Consider the following 23,304-nt stretch of genomic DNA (forward strand, 5'->3'; position numbering starts at 1 on the left):
CTTGCCTTTCATGAACTCATGCTGACCGGGCCTGATTCCCCCAGAGGACCCACATACACTGCGTGACTGCATTCAGGATGACCTGTTCCATCACCTTTCCTGGCACCAAGGTCAGGCTGACAGGCCTGTAGTTCCCTGGGTCCTCCTTCCGATCCTTCGTATAGACGGGCATCGCATTAGCAAGTCTCCAGCCATACAGGACCTCTTCAGATGACCATGACCACTGATGGATGACAGATGTCACAAGCAAATTAATTTACTTAACTTACACAGCCATGGGACATGAATACGTCAAGCCCACGTAAACTGAAAATATTTCTAAAGGAAGCAGTCCCAGCTTTCTCTCACTGTCAGCTTTTTGCCTGACCTAAACTTCCAGGTAACCAAATATACTTACTGCATCTTCCTCAACACATGAAGCATAAACATCTTTGGTTGGCAACACCACTTTAACATGATTGAAGAAGCCATGGCTGTGGTTTCACACTGAGCCATCACATCACTTAAATGTAACTAGTTTGTGTATCCTGTACATGTTTGCTTAATTTCCCACTATCTCTTCCCAAAAAACACTGTGCTAAAGAACAATTTGTGCAGATATGTGGTGAATCAGACTGAGGAACCACCTGATCAAAAAAAAAAAAATACTGCTTCCCTTGCAAAAAAAATGCATTCATCTCAACCCATGGAGAGATTGCACGGGGACATGAACCGGCAGAAAAACAACTGCAAAATAAATCATAGGACTGTCTGTGCTGCTGCTCAAGAAATCCTGGAAGTAGGGTAGAAAGCATGAACAAGAACACTCAAGGGAATCAGCTTAACTGTTTATCACAAATCCACACAACGTGCCCTATGTTCCACCAAAGTGAGATTAGTGTATGACATTCATCTTCTGACTCCATAATCCAGACAGCCTTGAATACTGCAAAACAAATTTATTTCAAATGCACAACTACAGGAAAATTGTGCAGGTGCTTGAGAATCTCTACAGGAGGCTACTTGCTTGAACATGATTATAGAAAACTGGTGTTTCTTGACCCATTTTAACAAGTCAGTTTTAGAGTTCCTCAATATTGTTAAACAACACTGGGTAAACTCCAGTGCCTCTACTATTGGCAGTAGATTGGAGTCAGATTTCATACAGTTTAGGACCTGGTGCAGCTGCTAATGGTGACAATAAAGAATTGAATTAAAAAAAAATCACAGAGAACGCACGTATGCTGTTGAAGAAGAACTATGCTAAATATCTTTTTCTTACATATACCTGTATCTGCGGTAGAATTACTCATGGTAGAAGTCCTTCTACTGACTCCAGAGGAAAGAAACTCGTCAGGTCCACACTAAAAGATAAGAGACAAAATTAACAGTAAAAGCTGTTACTATGAAGAACTTGATAAAAAAAATTAACAATTCCTGTAATTTATTCTTCCCAATAACATTCCCTTTCTAATACACACCGCCCACTATTGCTGTGAATTTATTTTTCACAAAAGGAGTTGGATTTGGTGATCCTTATGGGTCCATTCCAGCTTGGGGTATTCTACGATTCTGTGATTTGGGATATTCTATGAAAAAGTACCAACCACACAACTATTCATTCTGTCTCAAGATGTTAGTTAGCAAGTTCAGCTGTGTTATACTTATTATTTCTCTTATTACTTACCCTACCACAGTTTATGTTTTAAAAGATTAACAATAACAAGTGTTTATGAAAAGAAATGAGCTGGCAGCAGGCTCCTGGTCTGCATTCAAAGTGGCTTCCAAGTGTGAATAAACACATAAGTACATCGGTTAGCATTTGTTCTGACCTCAGAAAACTAACCTGAGACGTTTTCGAATACACCTGTAGCACTTTTTTTAAACCCAGTTGTCATCCAAAGAACTTGACTGTGGATCATTCGTACTTAAAAAATCAAAGTATGTGCTTTAGGAATACTGACAATTTGTGGCTCTAACCAACAACAGAGAAGGGTTTAAGCACTACAGGCTCCTCATCCAAAAATGCCAAATCCAACACGCCAGACTTAACTAGCAATTAGGCGCTGCTTTTACCCTGCAGGATTGCTCTAGTATGCCAGTCAAGCATCAGTTTCTTCATATGACCGTGCTTCAAAATGCCAACAAGGTCTTTCTTAAGGCAGTTAAGGTTCCTGTAACATGTACCACATTTTTCTGTGACAGTATTTACATGAAAAAGTTGCGACTAAAGGGAGTGGGTTCTAGAAGATGGAGTAAGCAGATCTGGACAGCTCATCACCATTCATTTGGTGGAAGGAGAGGCTCCCATTGCCCGTGTCCCAGTATTTCCTGCTGCTCATGTTGCACCAGCTCTGGTGCCTGAGAGATTCTCTATGAGATGGTCCAATCCCTTCACCTGCCAAAACTCTCTGCTGAATCGGCTTCATAAGTTTATCAGCTGAAAGAAGTGTTGAAGAATGGCAGGATCTAACACAAAGGAAGGAGCAGAGCTATGTGGAGAAGGGACAGAACTACAAAAGCATCCTTTTGGCAGCAGCAAGCCCCCAAACTGGTTGGTATTGGCTGCAGAAGTACAGCTCGCTGAGGATGGGTTTATAGGCTGTCTGTGCTTACAGCAGCCGTCTGGTCCTTTTCCTCCTTGCAATTACCCATGTGCTCATGCTGCTTCCCCACTGTGGGGAAGATCATTTGCAACAGAAGGCCGTGACCAGGTTAGGATAGTAAAAAATTTAGCTGCTCAAAAGGTATCGCAAGTGTTAGTGTGAGAAGGAGAAAAACATGACTGTGTTCACCCCTCACTAACAGCAGAACAGACTTACTGTTAGTCAAGAAACCACACCTTAACAGCATAAATGCAACATTGAACATACTCTGAGAAATAATCTCTATATAAAAAGAAAAAAAAAAAGAATTTTATTCTAATTGTTTTCAGTTGCTACCAATTACATCTATTTGCAATAATACAGCACACTGCATATCGTATAGCCCAGGTTAAATTTATTTGGATGGTCATGCTTTAAATTTAAATTATAATGCCTTGTAAAAGTTTGTGGATGAAATGTTTACTACATTTCTGATATGTATCGTTCTATATGGATGGATACTGGAATTTAATTAACAGTTAAAATGAGCATTAGTTTTTGATTATTAAAAGTACATTGAGTATACCAACACCTATATATTGAACATCTACGGAGCGTATTTTGCCTGTAAAATGCTGCTGTAATTTCAGTTGTAAGGACTTTTAATTTACTTTTAACTTAGCATTTATTCAACAAAATACATTTCTGCATTTTTCAAGAAGGCTGTACCAAAGGCTGTTATTTTAGCACATCAAGCTCCAGTAGCAGGTGCCTTTACTGAGTAACTTGTAGCTATTCTGTGGTTTCATTATAAACCTGGCACCAAATACATCTATGATTATTTTAACAGACTTTAACACACTAAGTTAATCTCAAGGATTTAGTGTGCATTTTCAAAATTTCTTATTTAATTTCAAACGTACTGATATCCTAAAATACCCAACAGCAGGCTTTTTCAGAATAAAATAAAACATCCTGAACTTAGTATTCATATCAGCATTTTAGTGCGGAAACCAGAATCTACTGTTTTAAAAGTTAATTAATGCAGAAGTTAGGAAAAGTGTGTAATGTCAAGATTTTTACAAATCAGAGTAAATTGTTTAAAGATAAGGTTACAAATGAGAAAAGTCTGCGAATCAGCACTATTAGGTTCACACACTTCATGAAATGTGTAGGGTGCAACTAATAAAGGTTTGCTTTCAACTAAAAATTTATTGCTTTTGAGAAAAAGGAAGCACCAGTAACTGATGTCATTAGATACTTTATGGGCTTGGTAGGTAAAATTGCAACTGATACATTTGGCACAGATTTCTGAGCAAAATTCTCAGAGGCTGACACAGAAGATATTAACTGTCAGGATTACAGCAAAACACCACGGTGACTAGATAGATCTTAAAATAAAAAAGACCAGAACTTACTATCACAGATAATACAGAAAGTCTGTAAATCAAACAATCAATTTTTGTCTGAAAGATAACCCAGCCTTCTCAGAAGTTCAAGCATATTCCAAAAGAAAATTAATGTAACATTCTTATGAAGTATTACTCTGTCTAGGCTACCCCATCACTACAGTTTCCTCCAGCAGTTGTTACTTCTGAATTACAGAACTGTGCTGTAAACCAGATCAAGGAAGCAATTCCAGCTTGAAAAGACAAACATATGCACACGCACACACACCAATTCAGGTGTCTGCAGCAGTCTGCACTGGGCAGAGCTGCTCAGCTGAGGCTATTGCTCACTGCTGTGCAGAATGAGCTGCCCTGGGATGAGCACGAACAGTGGAAGATGACACCACATAAATTACAACCAACTGGCACCATGCCTGTGCCCAAAACCCATGCATCATTCAACCAGCATCTCCTAAAACGGCTGCCTGAATTTCACCTGTGCACTGACAGCCCTTAACTTCGGAGTAGACGAGCCACGCACAAAGAAAGCTTTTCACCCACCAGCTCGCAGCACAGTCAGCTGTTTTACTTGGTCTAATAAAAACCAGCGACGTATTGAGTCCCGTACAATACAGGGAACCATCATCATTACAAATGTATAACTATCTTCATATTTTCAATTTACCACAAGAAGGTTTTGAAAAGAAGTGTACTTTAAACTGTATTTAAGTTTTTAGAAACAAAATAAACAGTCAGATGTTAAATTAAGATGTTATGGAATAATCGGCCTGCCACAGTCATGTTGAGTCTTTAACAAAAAACTCAATTTCTTAGATCCACAATATTTTGATTATAATATTGTTATTATTTGAATACTCCACTGAAACGCTATTGCACTACATAAATTTTGCTACTAATACTAAATTATTTAACAATCCATACACAGTTACCGCATATTTCTTTATTACAACACGCTGCCTGGAAGAGCACGCTATAAGGGAACTGCTAGGAACAGTCTTTTTACAAGTAGATGGCCAAGCTATTTCCGAAGTACAGGAACACTATAAAGATGATGTTCTGTACATTGTCATTTATTCGGCAATACAACCGATCAGTTTTCTCAGTCACTGACTGAAAACAAAACCAAACCCAATGCGAAAATGATCTAGAAGAATACCGAGATAAATCGATGTATTTCTTGTGTAAGCAGGAAACACGTGTGTTGGTAACACTCTGGATAAGCAAAGAAAGGAGATCACATTTTCTTCACCAGCATCTTCCTACCTATTTATAAATACAGATCCACAAAGAGATAACAGAATTCAAGTTCCCAAACTCAGTCAGTCCCTCTCCTTCTTTCTCAAAGAAGGCTAAAGCCCACCTAGAGATGAGGCTTGCAAAAGAGATAATGGATAATAAGATGTGTTGTTTTTTTTTTTTTAAGTATGTAAACAGTAAAAGGAAGACTTGGGATTATGTGGGTCCCTTGCTGAATGAGGGGAGTGTCCTGGTCACGGGAGACTCTGAAAAGGGGAAGATACTGAATGCTTTCTTTGCTTCAGTCTTTGCTTCAAGGACTCCCCCCCAGGACTCCTCGACCCTGGAGGGAAGAGAAAGAGTCTGGGAAGTGGAGGGCTTCCCCCTGGTTGATGAGGAACTGGTTCAGGAGCATCTGAGTGGGCTCAACGCACACAGATCCATGGGTTCCGATGGGATGCATCCACGTGTGCTAAGGGAGCTGGCAGATGTGATTGCCGAACCACTCTCTATCATCTTTGAAAGGTCCTGGAGGACAGGAGAGGTGCCTGAAGACTGGAGGATAGCCAATGTCACTTTGGTCTTCAAGAAGGGCAGGAAGGAGGACACAGAAAACTACAGGCCAGTCAGTCCCACCTCTGTCCCTGGAAAGGTGTTGGAACAGCTTGTTCTGGATGCCATCTCTAAGCAATTGGAAGAGAAGAAGGTTATGAGGAGTACTCAGCATGGATTCACCGAAGGGGAATTCGTGCTCGACCAACCTCGTCGCCTTCTATCAGTACAGGCTGGGGGATGACCTGCTGGAGAGGAGCTCTGAGGAGAAGGACCTGGGGGTCCTGGTGGACAACAGGTTGACCATGAGCCAGCAGCATGCCCTGGTGGCCAAGAGAGATAATGGGATCCTGGCATGCATTAAAAGGAGCATGGCCAGCAGGTCAAGGGAGGTGATCCTCCCCCTCTACTCTGTCCTGCTCAGGCCTCACCTGCAGTACTGTGTCCAGTTCTGGGCTCCCCAGTACAAGAAAGACAGGGATCTCCTGGAAAGAGTCCAGCAGAGGGCCACACAGATGATACGGGGCCTGGAGCATCTTCCCTGCGAGGAAAGGCTGAGAGACCTGGGGCTGTTCAGCCAGGAGAAGAGAAGACTGAGAGGGGATCTCCTCAATGTGTATATATACCTGATGGGTGGGAGACAGAGGGCTTTGGCCAACCTCTTTTCAGTGGTTTGTGGAGACAGGACAAGGGGCAATGGCCACAAGATGGAGCCCAGGCAGTTCCTCACCAACATGCGAAAGAACTTCTTCACAGTGAGGGTGACGGAGCACTAGGACAGGCTGCCCAGGGAGGTTGTGGAGTCTCCTTCTCTGGAGATATTCAAGGCCTGTCTGGACGCCTACATGGGCAGCCTGCTCTAAGGAACCTGCTTTGGCAGGGGGCTTGGACCTAATGATCTTTTGAGGTCCCTTCCAACCCCTACAATTCTGTGATTCTTTGATTAAGTTTCATCACAAGCAAGCACTTCTTTCAGAAGGGATGTCAGCTTACCCAGCCCTTAGGCCATCACTACTGTTTCAGCTTTCACACCACAACTATCTGAGGTCAGTTGTGTTGGCCGCTTAACCTCAGGGTGCTGCTTGCACTGGTTTGCTACAAGGCCCCACAGGACAAAAAGAGGCAGGCAAGGCAACTAAGCACAAGTGCCTAACTTTTCACTGACAAGCACTTCTTTCATCACAAAGCTACTCACATAAAGTAGCACCTATTTGAACATCAAATTGTGCAGTGAATTTTCCGTCTTTCAGACCTGCAGGAAAAGCGGGTAAGTGGAATTTCTCAAAACAAGAATTGCAACCAGTCCAGGGTTAAAACAGCATCTTCTGTCTATCATCTCATCCCATCCTCCCAAATACGCAAACAACCTCACAGTATATGGAACTGTTTTTTCTTAAATCACGAGACGGCTTTCCACTTCTACTTCACTAGAACATTTTTGCATTTGTTTAGAATTAATGGCTCATGATAGGCAAGGTAGTTGCAATTTATTCTTTCATTACTAAGTCAGAATCAGAAACCTGTTGTTTGGAAAGCATAATTTAATTTCAGACTTTTCTTTAAAAGCAAGTAAAATGTGTAGTGGAGACTAACTAGCCCACTAAGGGGCATCTACAAGATGCAGCACTCAATGACACAATAATGAAACAAATTATTCTTCTCTAATGGCCAATTTCCCTGACTAAGTAAGGTGTATTATAAAGCTTCAAATTACTGCAGTAGGTGCCTTTCTTGGAATTACTAACTGTTCTGTGATTTTGAAGTTTCTGATGGTGACATGTGCGTGTCAATGATTCTGAAATTCAAGTAAAAATAAGGCTGCACTTACAGCAAACAGGTATAGCAAGCATCTTAAAGTCAACAAATTTAGGCTTCTGAAGTCTTCAAGTCAGATATTGTTGGAAACAGGACAGTAAGAATGCGACTCTGAAATGCCTCTTTAGAAGATGCACGTTTTTCAAAACTGTATCACATGTTTATTCAGCATTACATCTGAAGTCAATGAACCCTCAGAACAACATCTTAATATTGGAAAAGACTGTATTATATGAACAAAAGCACATTTTTCCCGCAACTCTCAACTGCAATGTTTTTCCCGTAACTTTCTCACAATCACAAATTTTCCAGCACAGTTCAGTTTATTACAAATGGCATAATTTCAGACCAACTTCTATTTCATCTGAAAGAAAACTGTTTTTCCTAGAAAACCGCTAGAGTCCTTCTATTTCTAAGTCAAAAAGTAGAAGAATATGATCATAGCTTTCTACTATGAAATAGGTAGAACAACAAAAAAAAAGGTGGCCCAATAAAATAATAACTCTTTCAAAAAGCACCTTTTTACGTGCATATAAATTGCAGTTTTGATACTTTTTCTCCAAGATTCTACTTGGAAACAGAAGAATTTCTGTTCCAAAAAGGGTACATTTTGACACATGGCATTTTCAAGTTATGCTAGTGACAAACTGTTGTTAACTTAAAATGAAGTTCTAAGGCGTGTCTTACTAACTTTTACACAATCTGATTGACAAAAAAAGAGCTAGGGGTCGTGAAGAAACATGAAAATTGCCATTATTTTCCACTTCTACAATAAGCTTTCTAAACACCTGCCATATTTCTTTATTCTTTCTTCCACAGACTATGTTTGCAACAGCAGAGGTGGAAATTGGAAATTCTACTTCTGAACTGAAAATTTAATGTGAAGTACAAAGTACAATGCCTCTGATGAAAAACAAAAACAAAACACACACCAAAAAAAAAGTTTCAAAGAAAGTAGAGTTGAACTAACAAATTACAAGGTAAGATCATCTGCATTAAAAATAAATTAAAAAAAAAATACAGAAGTAAAAAAAACAAGCGAACCTTATACAGACAAAGCACCTCAATGTGATGAGACAAAAGAAAATTACAGGCAATGATCATAAAAATGCAAACCTTCCTTCGTCCAATGCAAAAGATCCCTCGCAAACACATTGGCTCAACAGGCTGATCATCAGTCACCCCTGAAGAATGTTGTTTTAGCACAGATAGATGCTCTTCTGTAGGCTTGAATGCTCTGCTAGCAATACAGCCAGCTCTGCTGTCTCTGCTATCAATTATTGAAGCTCCCTGCTACACCAGTAACAAGATACATTGTACTTTTTTAAAGTCATGGAATGGTAATTTAAAAAAGAAAAAAAAAAAAGGAAAAAGGAAAAAAAATGACTCAAGTATTAGGCTTGTTGATTTCATTAACAAAAAGACAAAGGCTTCTTCTCAGAACAACAAATCGAGTAATAAACAGTTATTAAAGCTGAGACAATGTATGGTGTTACACAATCTCCAGTATCTTTTCTAATCATGATTGGAACAATTACTAAAATATGAAGTTGCCATTACACAAAAATAGCTTTAATAAACTGTTCCTAATGGCAGATGCTGCACTGAAATCGAAAATACAGTACAGACCTAAATATACTGCACTAAGTATTTAACTGCAATTTCAAATTCAGCACTTTCAAGAACTGCAGAGAAAACAGTTTTGAAAACTGTCTCGTCACCCCATCTTAACTTCTACAAATCTGGGTAATGGGATAGTAGTATCGTGGAACCCTTTCACTATTTTTCTACAAAACAGATAGAAAACAAAGTGATTAGTAATAAAACTGACTGTACACATATGCACAAACCTTTGTACTGCTCTTTTGAAGAGGTATTTCTCAATTTAGTCCATAGACCATTCCTTTTAAGATTGATGCATCAGTTTTAAAAGAAGAAATCCAAAGTCAATACATTTTTAAAAACCATATAAATGCTTATTACAATGGTAATGATCACATTCCAGATACAGATTGCAAAGTTTTTCTCCAGAATATACATGTTTGTTGTTCACATCAGAAGCAGGAATATGGAGAAGGAGACAAACTTTACACCAGCTACAGGATTCATCCTCCCTGCTGGGGAGGACGGGAGGGGACAGAGGGGGGCAGGTAGCAAAAAGCATGTAAAACACTTACTGCCTGTTATGTGCCTCGACTATTTACCTTCTCTGCCGCATTACCAACTCACCTTAAAATTATATGTACGTGACTTTACTGCGTGACATAGAAAGATACAAGAATTACCCCACAGATCCAAACAGATCAGCTGTTTTCAACAAGACAAAGCCAAAGTGTACCACAGTGGAGTGCTCTAAGTCTCAGTTTTATGATCAGTGCAGCAGGCAGCAGGTCAGGGAGAGCTGCTGGGAGAGGAAGCACCAGGTGGGCCATCTCCTACCCTGCTGGGTGCAGGAGGCTGCACAGCGCTGTCCGGACCCACAGCGGGGGGAGTCGGCGGGTGGTGGTGCTCTGCATGTGTCTGCTCCTTTACAGAAATGAGACACTCACTGAGGGAAAAAAAAAACACGATCAAACAAGAGCCTACTGCATCCTCTGTGTCTAGAAAAGACACGGGTTATTTCAGGTAGCAATGACTACTTTCAGCCTTGAAAGCTGACAACAGAGCTTCCAAGAGACAAACAGATCAAGGACCCTTACCAAGGTTTCACGAAGCATGCTGTTACCCTCTAAGCACGAAGACCCCAGCCAGAAGTCCTGGCAACAGCCCTGGCTGTAAGAGACATCCCTGGCTGACAACAGGTAGCGGGCGGTGGGCTGAAATAGTAGGGCCTCCACTCTTCCACGTGCCTTTAATTTTCCTCCTCTAACCAGGAAACCGGAGCTCGTGTGATTAACAGATTAGACTACACGGCACTGTCAAATTATTCATGCACTGTAAAGCACCTTGGGGATGCTGCTGTCAAATCAACCTCGAAGAAGTGCTGCTCAGACTGCCAGTACTGCAACATGTCAGCTAAATGTTTAAGAAACACACATCCTGACACAGGCACAAAACTGATTTTGGATTTTACACCATGGAACGTCTTTAATCTTTAAAAGCATTTACACTCAGTGTGCTACTGTAACTTACAAACAAAAATAATCTGGAAACTTGCAACAGGCAGCAATCAAAATTTTACTCATGTATTCAAAATTTTATTTTTTAAAACTAAGGTCTGGATGAACTTGTCACATTTGCAGTGCTGCTCGATTTTCCATGGGCTTTTCTGGAAAAGAAATCCCTGTCAAAGTATCACAATGACAAAGCATGAAATCTTGGAATTCTTAGGAAACAGAAAACTCCCTTAGTAAGCTTTCTAATACTGCATAAGTATCAAAACTAAGAGAATTGTAAACAGCTTTTAAAAATCAAGTATATATGTAGTGAGTATAAGTATTCCCTTTTCTAGTTTTGGCTGGAAAAAAAAAAACAAACAAAACACTAATAAACTTTGAGGCTGTAACATCAGTTACTGTGTCAGTCCTGAATGCAATTATTATCATCACAGTCACAGAATGGTTTGGGCTGGGAGGGACCTCAAAGCCCATCTCATTCTACCCCCCTGCCATGGGCAGGGACACCTCCCACCAGACCAGGTTGCCCAAAGCCCCATCCAGCCTGGCCTTGAGCTGGATGGGGCAGCCACAACAACCGAAGAGCTCCCTTTGAAAACAACATGGGTGTTAGTGACAGTGGGATGCACTGCACATCAGATGAAGTAAGCAACCTGCAACAAAGCTTCAGCTGCCGTCTACTTCTATTATCTCTAACTTGTGGTTTGTGCTCTATGAGACAGAAAAATAATTTCAAATTGTAACAAAATTCCAGCCATCAACATGAAACACGTCTTTGTTTCCCAAATCATTGCAAATACAGTTATGGCTTCTTAGTGCTAAAAATTTAAGATTTTTCTTCCATTTGCCATTCTATTTCAGTGTGCCTGCCTACTTACAATATTTGGGTGAGGCTGCCAACACCACATCTTAGAATCTGCTTGCCAGGTTTCCAGAAGTTAATTCTCAAAATTTTATTTTTTTTAATTTATTCTTACATGTATACAAATAATGCTACTATTGAGTTGAAATCAAGTTTAATATGTAAAGACGTGTATTCTGCAATGTCTTTTGATATCTTCACGCAAAACCAAACCAATATGCAGAGAAAGTGGCAGTACTGTGCCTGGGTTCTAAACTGTACTCATACCTGACAGCAAAATTACTAATAACAGCACTATGATTAGAAAAAAAAAAAAAAAAAAAAAACTTGTCGAAAAATCCTAACTAAAAAATCCCAGTGCATCTCGGTCAATGGCTAGAGCTCCAGAAGTAAAAAAAAAAAAAAAAAAAAAAAAACCAAGCCTGTAAGCTTTGCATGGAAAGCACTAATTGTATTTTACACGAAGGAATTATAAATAGTATGTATTATTCAGTCTCTGGACAAAGCAGAGAAACAGTTCATCCAGATTTAACTCAGGAAAAGAGGAAACTAAGCACTGGGAGAGGAAAATGATTTTGAGTGAATCATCCAATTCTGGTGTATGTCCATGGTCATATCTTATTAACACAAGACTCAACAACTGTGTATCTTGCAGTTTAACCAACACTCTCACAAATGCACAAAGTCAGAGAAACCACAAGCTGTAGTGACAACCTGCTATCTTGAAATCATTTGAAACCAGGGACACGTCTTAAAGTACAAGGATGAAAATGAAGGATCCAACTGTTTTTGGATGACCTCAGGTCATCTGTCTTGGCAAGCGTACTCAACACCAATTTCTGCTTCCATAGCTACCTGGCAAAGCAGGTGAAGATCTTTCCATTTTAGGAAATTTGCCTCGCCACAGTTTAACTGTCCTAAATGATAAAACACACCTACTCTGTAGAAGTTGTGGACTGCAATATGGGCATAAGGTACTACTCCATTACCAAACCAACTCCTTGTCTTTGGGATGCAACACTCTTTGAGGTATAAAACATTGCCAGACTTGGACTATAAAACAATTAAGAAACCCCAAAACCAAAACAACAAGTATTTTGATTTTATATACAGGGGGTGAAAAAAAAAAAAAGAAAAATTAACTTTGCCAATTAAAACCCTGAAGTCATACTTTAAACATCTTTAGCTTTTTGGATACAGTCAGTTTCACCACAGCCATTCAATAGCCATGTTTATCCCTGACTATAGTTGCAGAAACCAGAGAAACGGAGGTACTTGCTTTTTAAATTGTTCGTGTTACATTTAACTGAACATTTTTTCTATCATTACTGGTACTCAACAAATACAATAACAGAAAAAGTGAAAAAAAAGTAAACTCTGAAAGGTAAACTCGTCCTCCTGCCCTAACTATGACCTAAGCATTCCTTCTCTACTTGTCATTGTAGAACATATTCTAAGAATTCAGTTTTTCCCTTCTCCCTAAAATAAAAAGGCTACTAAATACATGCTAGGTATAAGAACCATAAGCTTTCATTAAGTAACAAGCTCAGGAAGAATGGAAGAGTCATTTTGTCTGCTTGACTCCTTGCAAGCCTTATTTCCTTGACTCCTTGCACGCCATTGTCTAGCAATATGCAAGGGCCCAGTAATGAAAAGTGCTTCTTAAATTGACAGCAACTCAATCATTATTTCAACTAAGCACAAAAATTCAATTTTCAAAACATAACCATAATACTGTGTGCTTTTTCTCTTTTCTAAAAACAGCTTGCCTATGTTGTCTCCAGCATGAAGGAGTACAATTTGGCTACTGGTTAAAATACTTTCTTAAAAAAGTGAATTGCTGCTTTCAGGTTTTAGGACAGAGAGTGGGAGAAGGCATACTAGTAGATTCTGCTCATTTAACAGAAGAATCTGGTCTTTAAAACATGTTGTAAATACTATGTGTATATACCAAGAAAATTTATATCTAATAATAATATTATCCTATATGCTCAAAAAACTTGTAAGACATCTGACCTGACCAAATTAAGATGTAGCTGAGATCGGTAATTGAACAGAAACCTAACAATTAACTCAAATAACAGAAATTTATCCATACTGACACTGCAGCTGAATTTTCTGATGTAACATCTTCAACAGAATATCAGCTTAGGCTCTTCTTCCCACACACTCCATCCCACTTTCCCACCGTGAGCCAAATGGACAGGCTCAACTGGAACAAAAAACAACACTCGATCATCTCTGTAGAATCACAGAGCTGTGTCTGCAAACCTGATGGCGTGGTTTCATGGCACATCCTAGCTGAATTAACGGCTTATTGCCACAAAGGTAAATAAGCAGATCATTGAATCTTTGCTTTCCCTCTCTTCTATCCTGTCTTGCTAAAAGGGAATCAATTCAACCTGCATACCTGGAAAGCACATTTTTATTTATTTATTTATTTTAATTAAAACAAGCTAGTTTCCTCCTCCTATAAGCAACAATCACTTTACTCTATGTTCAGATGAGCTGCATCTGGGAGGTCAGGGAAACAGAGAAGAGGTTTGAACAAGACTTCACTCTGTTGGCATCAGTAAAAGTGTTAAAAGGTCTTGTTGAAAGCATATTGAGATTACTGATGTGCTGCAAAGGCCAGAGTAAACAGCCATGCAAAGAGAAGGCAGTTTTGTTTATATTGCTTATGATTTAATAACAGAAGAGGTAAAAAAGTAGGTAATATAGTCCATATTTGAGACAGAGAGTAGTTATATACTGAAGATCAGAAACTGACATCTATTTTTCACTTAGCAAGAGATATTTGCAATCAATATTATTCTTATATTTTTCTTCCAAAAGGAAAGTTTAAGAACTGCAATACTTGCATCATTTACTTGCCTACTTCTAATCATTCCTTAATGAGAGACTCCTGTTAGAATCACACAATGATTCTCCTGCTTTTCTCCTGCTAAAACTGTTTTTTTATTCACAGGAATACTAGCGCCATACAACTATTTACAAGACATTGTGATGTTACAGAGATGTAACCAGAAAAGCTAATACCAGGTTTCAGCCTCTCACAGCCTGCCTTACCTCAACATTATAAAAGCTTCCGTGTCCTTTTCCGCTATGACTTTTACAGGAGGAAACTATCACTGCCACAGATACAGGCTTCACACTTATCATCAGGCAGAAGGAGGGGACCTGGGAGTTGAGGAGGAATGGAGACAGGTCCCTGCTCCACATCGCAGGCGATGCCCCCCGCACCAGCCCCACCTTCCCAGGTGCCCTTACGAAACAGATTTGAGGCCCTGGAGCTTGAGAGACCCGTGGGTGAGGATGAGGTAGAAAGTCTGCCCAGGAGGCTGCCTAGGGTGAGGAAGTCGACTCCACGCCTCAGGACTGCCTCCACCAGGACAGAAAGAAGGGTGACTGTTGTGGGCACCTCCCTTCTCAGAGGAAGAGAGGGCCCTATTTGTCGGCCTGGCCCTGCCCGTAGGGAAGTCTGCTGCCTCCCTGGGGCCAGGGTCAGGGACATTGCCAGAAAGCTTCCCAGGCTGTTCAGAAGTAACAGGCAGCACAGGAGGGGTGGTGGTGTGGCTCTCTATATCAGAGAGAGTTTTCATGTTGCAGAACTTGAGGCTGGGAATGACAAGGTTGAGTCCCTCACTACTTTTGGGCCCCTCGCTACAAGAAGGACATGGAGGTGCTCGAGCGAGTCCAGAGAAGGGCGATGAAGCTGGTGAGGGGCCTGGAGAACAAGTCCTACGAGGAGCAGCTGAGGGAGCTGGGCTTGTTCAGCCTGGAGAAGAAGAGGCTCAGGGGCGACCTGAGTGCTCTTTACAGATACCTCAAAGGAGGCTGTAGCGAGGTGGGGGTTGGTCTGTTCTCCCACGTTCCTGGTGACAGGATGAGGGGGAATGGGCTTAAGTTGCGCCAGGGGAGTTTTAGGTTGGATGTTAGGAAGAACTTTACCGAGAGGGTTGTTAAGACATTGGAACGGGCTGCCTAGGGAAGTGGTGGAGTCACCATCCCTGGAGGTCTTTAAAAGACGTTTAGATGTAGAGCTTAGGGATATGGTTTAGTGGAGGACTGTTAGTGTTAGGTCAGAGGTTGGACTGGGTGATCTTGAAGGTCTCTTCCAACCTAGACGATTCTGTGTGATCTGTGTGATATCAAGCCTGACTCTCGAAGTGGTGTATCTACACTGGGTTCTGAATCCACAACTTTGCTTACGTGCACACGTTTACTTGCCAGCTCAGTCTTTCACATTAACACTCCCCACATTTTCCAACTGTAGAGTAACTTATTTGTGCCAGCCTCAACTTCAGATGTGCTGATACTCTTTCCATGTTTTATATACTTCTATGCATGTGTATGTCACGTTAGCCAAAGCTAGCAAGTAATCCCAGAATTAGACAGTCTCTATCAAGAGCAGAGATTGAGTGAATGAGTTAAGAAAAAAATACTCTTGGAAGAAGATCTGCTAATGCAAATTCAGTTTGGTGCACAAATATTCAACAGATTAGAAAGTTGTTATTTAACTAACAGCTATTTAAAAATTAAAGCATTTGTCCACTTTAACAGCATTCCTATTCCTGTGTAAACGAAGAGTGTGAGAATGAACGTATCAGGTCAGTCCAAAAGTTCACACAGCCCAGAACCTCGCCTCTGACACTCACTGAGAGGTGTGTCTGGGAAAGACTTTGGGAAGGAACAAGCATACAACTGTATTTCCTCAAAACACGCTCCCAGAACCACACAAACAGACAAATACACATGCTGACTGTACCAGGAAAAGCCATGACAGGTATCCAAAAGCAAGACTAAATGTTTGAGAGAGAAACATCTTAAACACAGTAAAAGTGCGTAGAATGTATCCTTCACAGCTACAACTTACACCATGCAACAGAAATCAACATCTATGTAAAAGAGGAAGTAAAATAGCAATCCTATTTAAAGCACTTCAGCTGTGGACAGGGAATCTTGGCATAAAAACTCTAATCATCATTTAAGTTAGACATTTTAAATTAACCCATTTAGAATGTCAATCAAACTTCCTCTTAAGGAGAAACTAGTACTAGTAATCAAATAACTCCTGCCAACAGCAGTATTCACTGACTTCAAGACTTCTTTCCCAAAACCTACGGTAGTCAGCCTACAGATAAAGGCTGCAAAAATCTTCTAACAAAGCTCCAGGTAACAAACCTTTGCATTTTTAGGACAGACATTCCTGAAGCATTACTAATTGTTTTTGACCTTGTGAATGGGATTTCGGGACTATAGGACACAAAGATACACACATGTTTAAAGACAATGTTTTGTCTGTTTGCAGTAATGCTTGTATATTTCTCATTATTTTCATAAAATGCAATTTCAAGCCAGCAATAATTGTACATGATCATTTTAACAAATGCCAGGTTGTTTTTCACAGCAGTGATATATGGGAAAAACATACTTATCCCTCCTCAGAACACTAACACAGTCTTCAAAATGTTTATCAAGAATGAAACCTTAAAAAATGCAGATGATAACAAGAGCTGCGAGCAAACTGGTAACAATTGTAGCTTCATAAAACATGCACTTCAAAGTTCTGTGACGCCATGATTTAGACCAGGACAGACTAAACACATTATTTAGTATACAATAACTGGACTCGTGTCAATAATTTGTCTTTTTACCCCTCTGTGAAAGAACGATTATTAATGCAAAGAACGTTACAAGGTCACAGAAAAATGCTTTATTCCTCACTTAGCCCTTCCTTGCTGAAAGGAGCAGTGGATGTCAGAAGTCATAAGGTGCAGAGACGAGTGTGCAAGCTACAGACACATGAGCTTGACCCCTGGTCTCCCTGGAGGTCCTCCAATGCCAGGTATCCCTCAGGGCACACGTCTGCCTCTCCCTTCCAGGCTGAGGTAGGTGAGACATTTAAGAGGCAAATGGCATCTTACAGATTGTTCTTATTGTTCTTTATCAGTTGGTGGACAACTCTGAGCTGCTGTCTGTGCAGTGTAGTTGCTTGCCAAATATTGTTGTTATCATTTTGGTTTTGCTATTTCTACCAATTCTAAACATTTATGTTACTTTTTTTTTTCTTTAATACCTGCCTGTTTTATCCAAACTTATGGACTTCCCTAACAACTACACAGCAACACAACAAAGGTCATACTTACAGGCCTCCAAGATCACCGTAGTTACTTGGGTGGCACCAGCTCAGTAGACCAAGGCATTCCTCGTAAGGGGGTGTCGAGAGGCAGGAGACCTTTTCTCCATTAACACCAGCGACAGGACCCGCGGGAACGGGGTTAAGCTGAGGCAGGGGAAGTTTAGGCTTGACATCAGGAGGGGGTTCTTCACAGAGAGAGTGGTTGCACACTGGAACAGGCTCCCCAGGGAAGTGGTCACTGCACCGAGCCTGACTGAATTTAAGAAGAGATTGGACTGTGCACTTAGTCACATGGTCTGAACTTTTGGGTAGACCTGTGCGGTGTCAAGAGTTGGACTTGATGATCCTTAAGGGTCCCTTCCAACTCAGGATATTCTATGATTCTATGATTCTATGTTTCACTTTCACCCCTGCTTGACACCTTAGTAACTCTTACTATTCTGACAATATGCAGTGTGAGGTTTACTTACTTGTATCATAAATGACATCACCTGCAACAGTCTCCAGAATTTTACATACAGGACTAGAGCAACAATAACTCATATTGTAAGTACTCCCAACAATGGTATGACGATGGGGTAAACGAGGAGGTAGAACAAGGCATGAGCGTTTGGACTCCCAACAGAGTGTCTCTCTTGAGGACACACTTCAGCTGCATATTCTATACATACTCGGGGCTACACGGTGAGCAGTCTCAAGTGAAACGGCTCCAGAGGGCATCAGCAACCACCCAAGCATCAATACAGATGCTTCACCTGTGCCATTTCTTCAGTAATATCATACCACCAGCTTGTCTTGTGGCTTTGACTTCCACATCCTCATTTGATTATACTTCACCCTCATACGCTTCTATCGCCTGCTGGGTGGGACTCCAACCTGTCAACAATTTAACCAGTGCAAAGGGCACTCATGCTTCTTTTCCTGTTCGGATACAGTTTTCCTCATGTCCACAGTAGCTTTGGCTCCAGAATCCAAGGACTATTCCTGTCTCCCTCCCCATATGTCCTTTGAAAACCCACTGCACTGACTCGACCCCGCTGGTGCATACAGCACATTTCAGACACTGGAACTATGCCTCCATCCTCGTGGCAGGTAGCTACAGAGGTATTGTGCCCCATCCAGGGATAAGGACCTGCAGTTTACACTCAGTGGCCATAGAAATTAATAAAAACACATTAGTTGTATCAATGGCTGCACACCAGGCAGCATTTATTTATTTATTGCTTTAAGCTCATGTCGTAGTTGTAGCACACGAATTCAGCAGCACTGGGGGATGTTGTTACCTCATTCAGACCGTTACAGTCTATGGTTTATCTCCTGCCCCTGTCGGGTTTTCACACCAGCCAGGTAAGGCTGCTAAGGGCAAACGGCTTCAAATAAATAGTGCAGAAGTATAAAGTCAAGGGATAAGATCATTTAAGGGACAGATTGAATTCCTGCTGTTTTGATAATCTCATCAGTGTTGCAGTTGGCACTGATGGAGGTAACATGTCTCCTACGAAGAAAAACAGAGAGCTGGGGATGTTCTGCTCCCCAGAGGAGGTTGCAGGGTGACTGCACTGCGGCTTTTCAATACTTAAAGGGGGCTTATAGAAATGACAGAGAGCAACTCTTTGCTTAGGCATATAACAACAGCACAAGGAGGAATTGTTTTAAACCAAAAGAGGGGAGATTTAGATTAGATGTTAGAAGGAAATCCTTCACTCACGATGGTGGTGAAGTCCTAGAAAGGCTGTCCAGAGAAGCTGTGGATGCCCCATCCCTGGAAGTGCTCAAGGCCAGGCTTGCAGCCTGATCAAGTGGGTGGCACCCATGCCCACAGCAGGGGTGTTGGAGCTGGGTGATATTTAACCCTTCTAACCTGAGGCATTCAATACTTCTATGATATGAGTCTGTGACCTATAACATATCTGTGGAAAGGGATATGGAAGTTCTGTGGTTGATGGCAAGTTTGGCCTGACTCCACAGTGTGCCCTAGGGGCTAACAGGGCGGACCAGACCCTGAGGTGCCTCAGGAACAGCACTGCCAGCTGGGTGAGGAAAAACACTGTCCTGCTCTGCTCTGGTGCAGCCTCACATTCCTGCAATCCGGGAAGGACAAAAAACTATCAGAGAGCTTCCTAAGGAGGGCTACAAAGATGGTGAAAGGTCTGGAAGAGATTTATGAGGAGCGGCTGAGGCCCCTTGATGTGTTCAGCCTGGAGGAGGCCAAGGGGAGGCCTGATGGCGGCCTGCAGCTGCCTCAGGAGGGGAGCGGAGGGGCAGGCGCTGAGCTCTGCTCTCTGGGGACAGTGACAGGACCCGAGGGGACGGCATGGAGCTGGGACAGGGGAGGGTCAGGCTGGGGGTTAGGGAAAGGGTCTGCACCCAGAGGGGGTCGGGCACTGGGACAGGCTCCCCAGGGCAGTGGGATCACTCTTTTAGAGTAACACAGTTTCAGTTTCTGCTATCACCATTTTTTTTGTGACTTTTCAGCCTTTCTCCCAGTCTGGCAGCACCTGCAGCATGGAACAACCTCCTCACGTGAATGTTAAGAGAGGAGTAGTTAAGATATACTGTTCAGACAACCTTGACTCCCATTTCTTCAAACTGCTACTTAAGTAACAACAACCCCCAGGCTCCTAATCATCCCCCCCCCAGGAATCACAGTAGACAGTCCCAAGAACAGCCCAAACAGTCTCAGGAAGATTAGTTGTATCCTCACAGTTGCTCAATAAAAAAAACACACCAAGGAAGGGAAAAAAAAATAATTTTTATAATTTTAATGTGTTTCAAAAATGTTACTGCTATTTTATGTGCACTATTGAAATGCCACCCACCCCACAGAGAAGGCAGTGTGAAGATACAGCTGGTACTGGCACCATCACGCTGAATAGCTGCTGGTGTTGTTACACACGAGTAGCACAGCTCAGGTGGGTGTACTCGGTGCACTCCCTGCCATACCCCTGCCTCTGAGCACCACACACATCCCTGGCTCCACCAGACGACACTGGGAGAACTAACCTGGCAGCTGTGGGCAGCCTCAGCACCGTCAGTGTTCCTACAGCACTACTGCTGTACAATCCTCGTCTCACAGAAATCCCACTTCTGACACCAGCTTTTTTTTTTCCTCTTTATTAATGGCACGGGTTATGTCAGGACAGACCAAACACCAGCATTAATTAGTAGGCAATAATACGGTTCACGTGGAGGAATATAACTTTTTATTCCCTCTGTGAAAGAGTGCTGATTAATGCGAGGAACGTTGCAAAGTTACAGAACAGCATTTCTCTGTAGCTCATCATCCCCGCTGAAAGGAGCAGCGGGTGTCAGGAGCAGGATGCTGAGTGTTGCTGGTTCCAGCTGTGGAGGTCTGATGTCAGGTGTCCACAGAGGTCCTCCCTGCACCTCTCTGTACCCCTTCCCTTCAGTATGGGGTGGGTCACATTTACAGGGGGAGAGCATCCTCCAGATTTTAATCTATTTTTAACCTTTTGTGGCTGGTAGACATCTGCAAGCTGTTACTCACTGACTGTCGCAGTGGGTCACTGGGCAAATATTCCAATGCAAGTTTATGCAAGTTTAGCTTGGCTGTTTTTAACGATGAAGCTCCCCCGCCCCTCCGCACTAGATGGTGCTTTATCTAACAAAAGTCCTATCCCTAACAACTGTGAGGCAACATAAGGAAGTTCAAACCGAGGGCATCCAACATCACCCTAATTACTCAAGTGATGTCAGCTCCGCAGGCCCAGTCATACGGTAACTGCGGCTCGCAGACACGTGAGCAGGAGAAACTATGCAGCACAGGCACTGGAACTGCAAGAAATCTGCATAAGGAAAATCACAACTACTTTAAAAAAGAGTAGTTTCTAATCACCTTTAACCCCTATGCACATCACTACAATAGCAGGCCACCACAGGACAGTCCTGCTTCCTTTGAACTACACTTGAGGTGGTTACACTTCAAACTTAATGCATTTTGTAATTCTCACTTAAAAATTCTTGCAGTACTCCTTCACTGCAAGCTCACAAGCACTCCAGTGACATGAGACTACTTGAGGATGAATTGTGAAGGCTTTTTGCAGAATTTCAACATACAACGGAGTTTTTGAATGGGAAAGAAAACTTTTTTTTTTTTTTACAAGCACTACCAATTTTCAATGATTATAAACTATCAATAATTACTGCCCTCAAGCAGAACTCTTATAAACTGAATTCTTTCTAGCATTCTAAAGGCACGAATGCTCTGTCAAAGTGCCCAATATAACAATTTAAAAAAATAATTGATTACTTATGTACAAAAATGAGAATTTGTCAGACTGTAGGCCCAGGATGCATCCCCAGGAAAGAAAACTCACACTGTCCTCTCCACAGCAAGGATATCCCACACGACAACCCAGGGGACTCTGTCCTGAGCTCAAACATAAATGCACATGAAAAGAGTTAGAGGTTTTCAGAGAACTGTATAGCTTCCCAAGTCAAAATATCAAGCAAAATAGATTTACCATGTTATTTTGAGCTCAAATTAAGAGAGCTCTACATTAGACTACTAACACAAGAATTTTATAATCCCCAGTGCTCCTGGACAAGGTTGCCTGACAGATTAAACAGAAACCTAAGTTTTCAGGGTGTGCTAAAGCTGGAAATACAACACAGTATATACCTGTGCTTTATATTATGATGCAAACACAGAATTCACTACCTGTTAAGGTCTGCAAAGTTGTGTAAGTGCGGGAGCAGGAAAACAGTAGGTTATTCTACAGAACCATTTCATTTGTTTTCACTTCTGTAAGAGAAATAATAATTTGCCTTTTATTCCACGACTTGTGGCACAGATATGACAAAACCTACCAGCACCACAACTGGATTAATATGTTATTACCACTGCCTCCCCTTCCCAGTACTCTCACACCTAGTGCGAGAAGGCAGTCAAGCTTAATTTTCGTTTTACTTTTTGTGGCCTTCAATAGTATGACATGCTTGGCTGTTTCCTGCTGATTTCTGAACTGCTGTAAAAGGATTGTTTAAATACTGTGAAATGCAAAGTAAACTAGGAGCATATCAACTTTCAACATACCAACATATCAATTTGCTCCTAGCAGAGTGGGCAGAATTCAGTAGTGCTCTACCAGTGTTACTGACCTGAAGGCAAGAAAAGAAATACTACTTACTATTTTCTGAACTCTACAGAGAGCAGCATTGCACAGTCTCAGGAAGTGATTCATGACTCTTTTAAAAGTCATTATTAGCTGATATTGGGGATGTAAGAAAACACATCAGAAGCAGAAAAGGGTCCAAACAACTCAACACCCGATCAAATTGAAGGAGTCCCAAAACTATTAACGTAATGAAGGTAATGAAGTGATCTGCAGATCAGTTTTTTATACAAGTTTCCTCTCTGCTCCCTGACAGATTTAATTTATATGATAAAATAAATGTTGTGCACTTGATTTCCATTTTAAGAGTAATTTATGAGCAATTATAATGGAGTATGTCCATTTGAAAATGATTAATCTGAAGCTCAGAACAACTTACATCTTCCAAATTCAAGCTTTTCCCTTTCCCAGTACACTAGTATTGCCTACTCACACTTAAAACAACTGAACAACATTCATTTCAGTGAACATCT

At 41.4% G+C, this 23,304-nt stretch overlaps 1 protein-coding gene across 9 annotated transcripts in view; it reads right to left on the reverse strand.

The window, feature by feature from the left end:
• The window catches only part of PTBP3 (polypyrimidine tract binding protein 3), a 66,556-nt gene that overhangs the window by 32,119 nt on the left and 11,133 nt on the right, over positions 1–23,304 (reverse strand). For 5 of the 9 annotated variants that reach the window (XM_068666308.1, XM_068666305.1, XM_068666307.1 and 2 more), the window contains one exon: positions 1,268–1,343. The exons of 2 other annotated variants lie outside the window; for them this stretch is intronic. In XM_068666308.1, coding sequence (XP_068522409.1) covers positions 1,268–1,292 — 25 coding nt within the window. In that variant the 5' untranslated portion in view covers positions 1,293–1,343. Of the gene's footprint in view, positions 1–1,267; positions 1,344–14,623; positions 14,792–17,703; positions 17,893–23,304 lie in introns of those variants that run through there. 2 more of the 9 variants (XM_068666310.1, XM_068666304.1) reach the window with 2 other exon arrangements.

The sequence above is a fragment of the Anas acuta genome, chromosome Z, assembly GCF_963932015.1.
Source record: "Anas acuta chromosome Z, bAnaAcu1.1, whole genome shotgun sequence".
Classification (NCBI taxonomy): domain Eukaryota; kingdom Metazoa; phylum Chordata; class Aves; order Anseriformes; family Anatidae; genus Anas; species Anas acuta.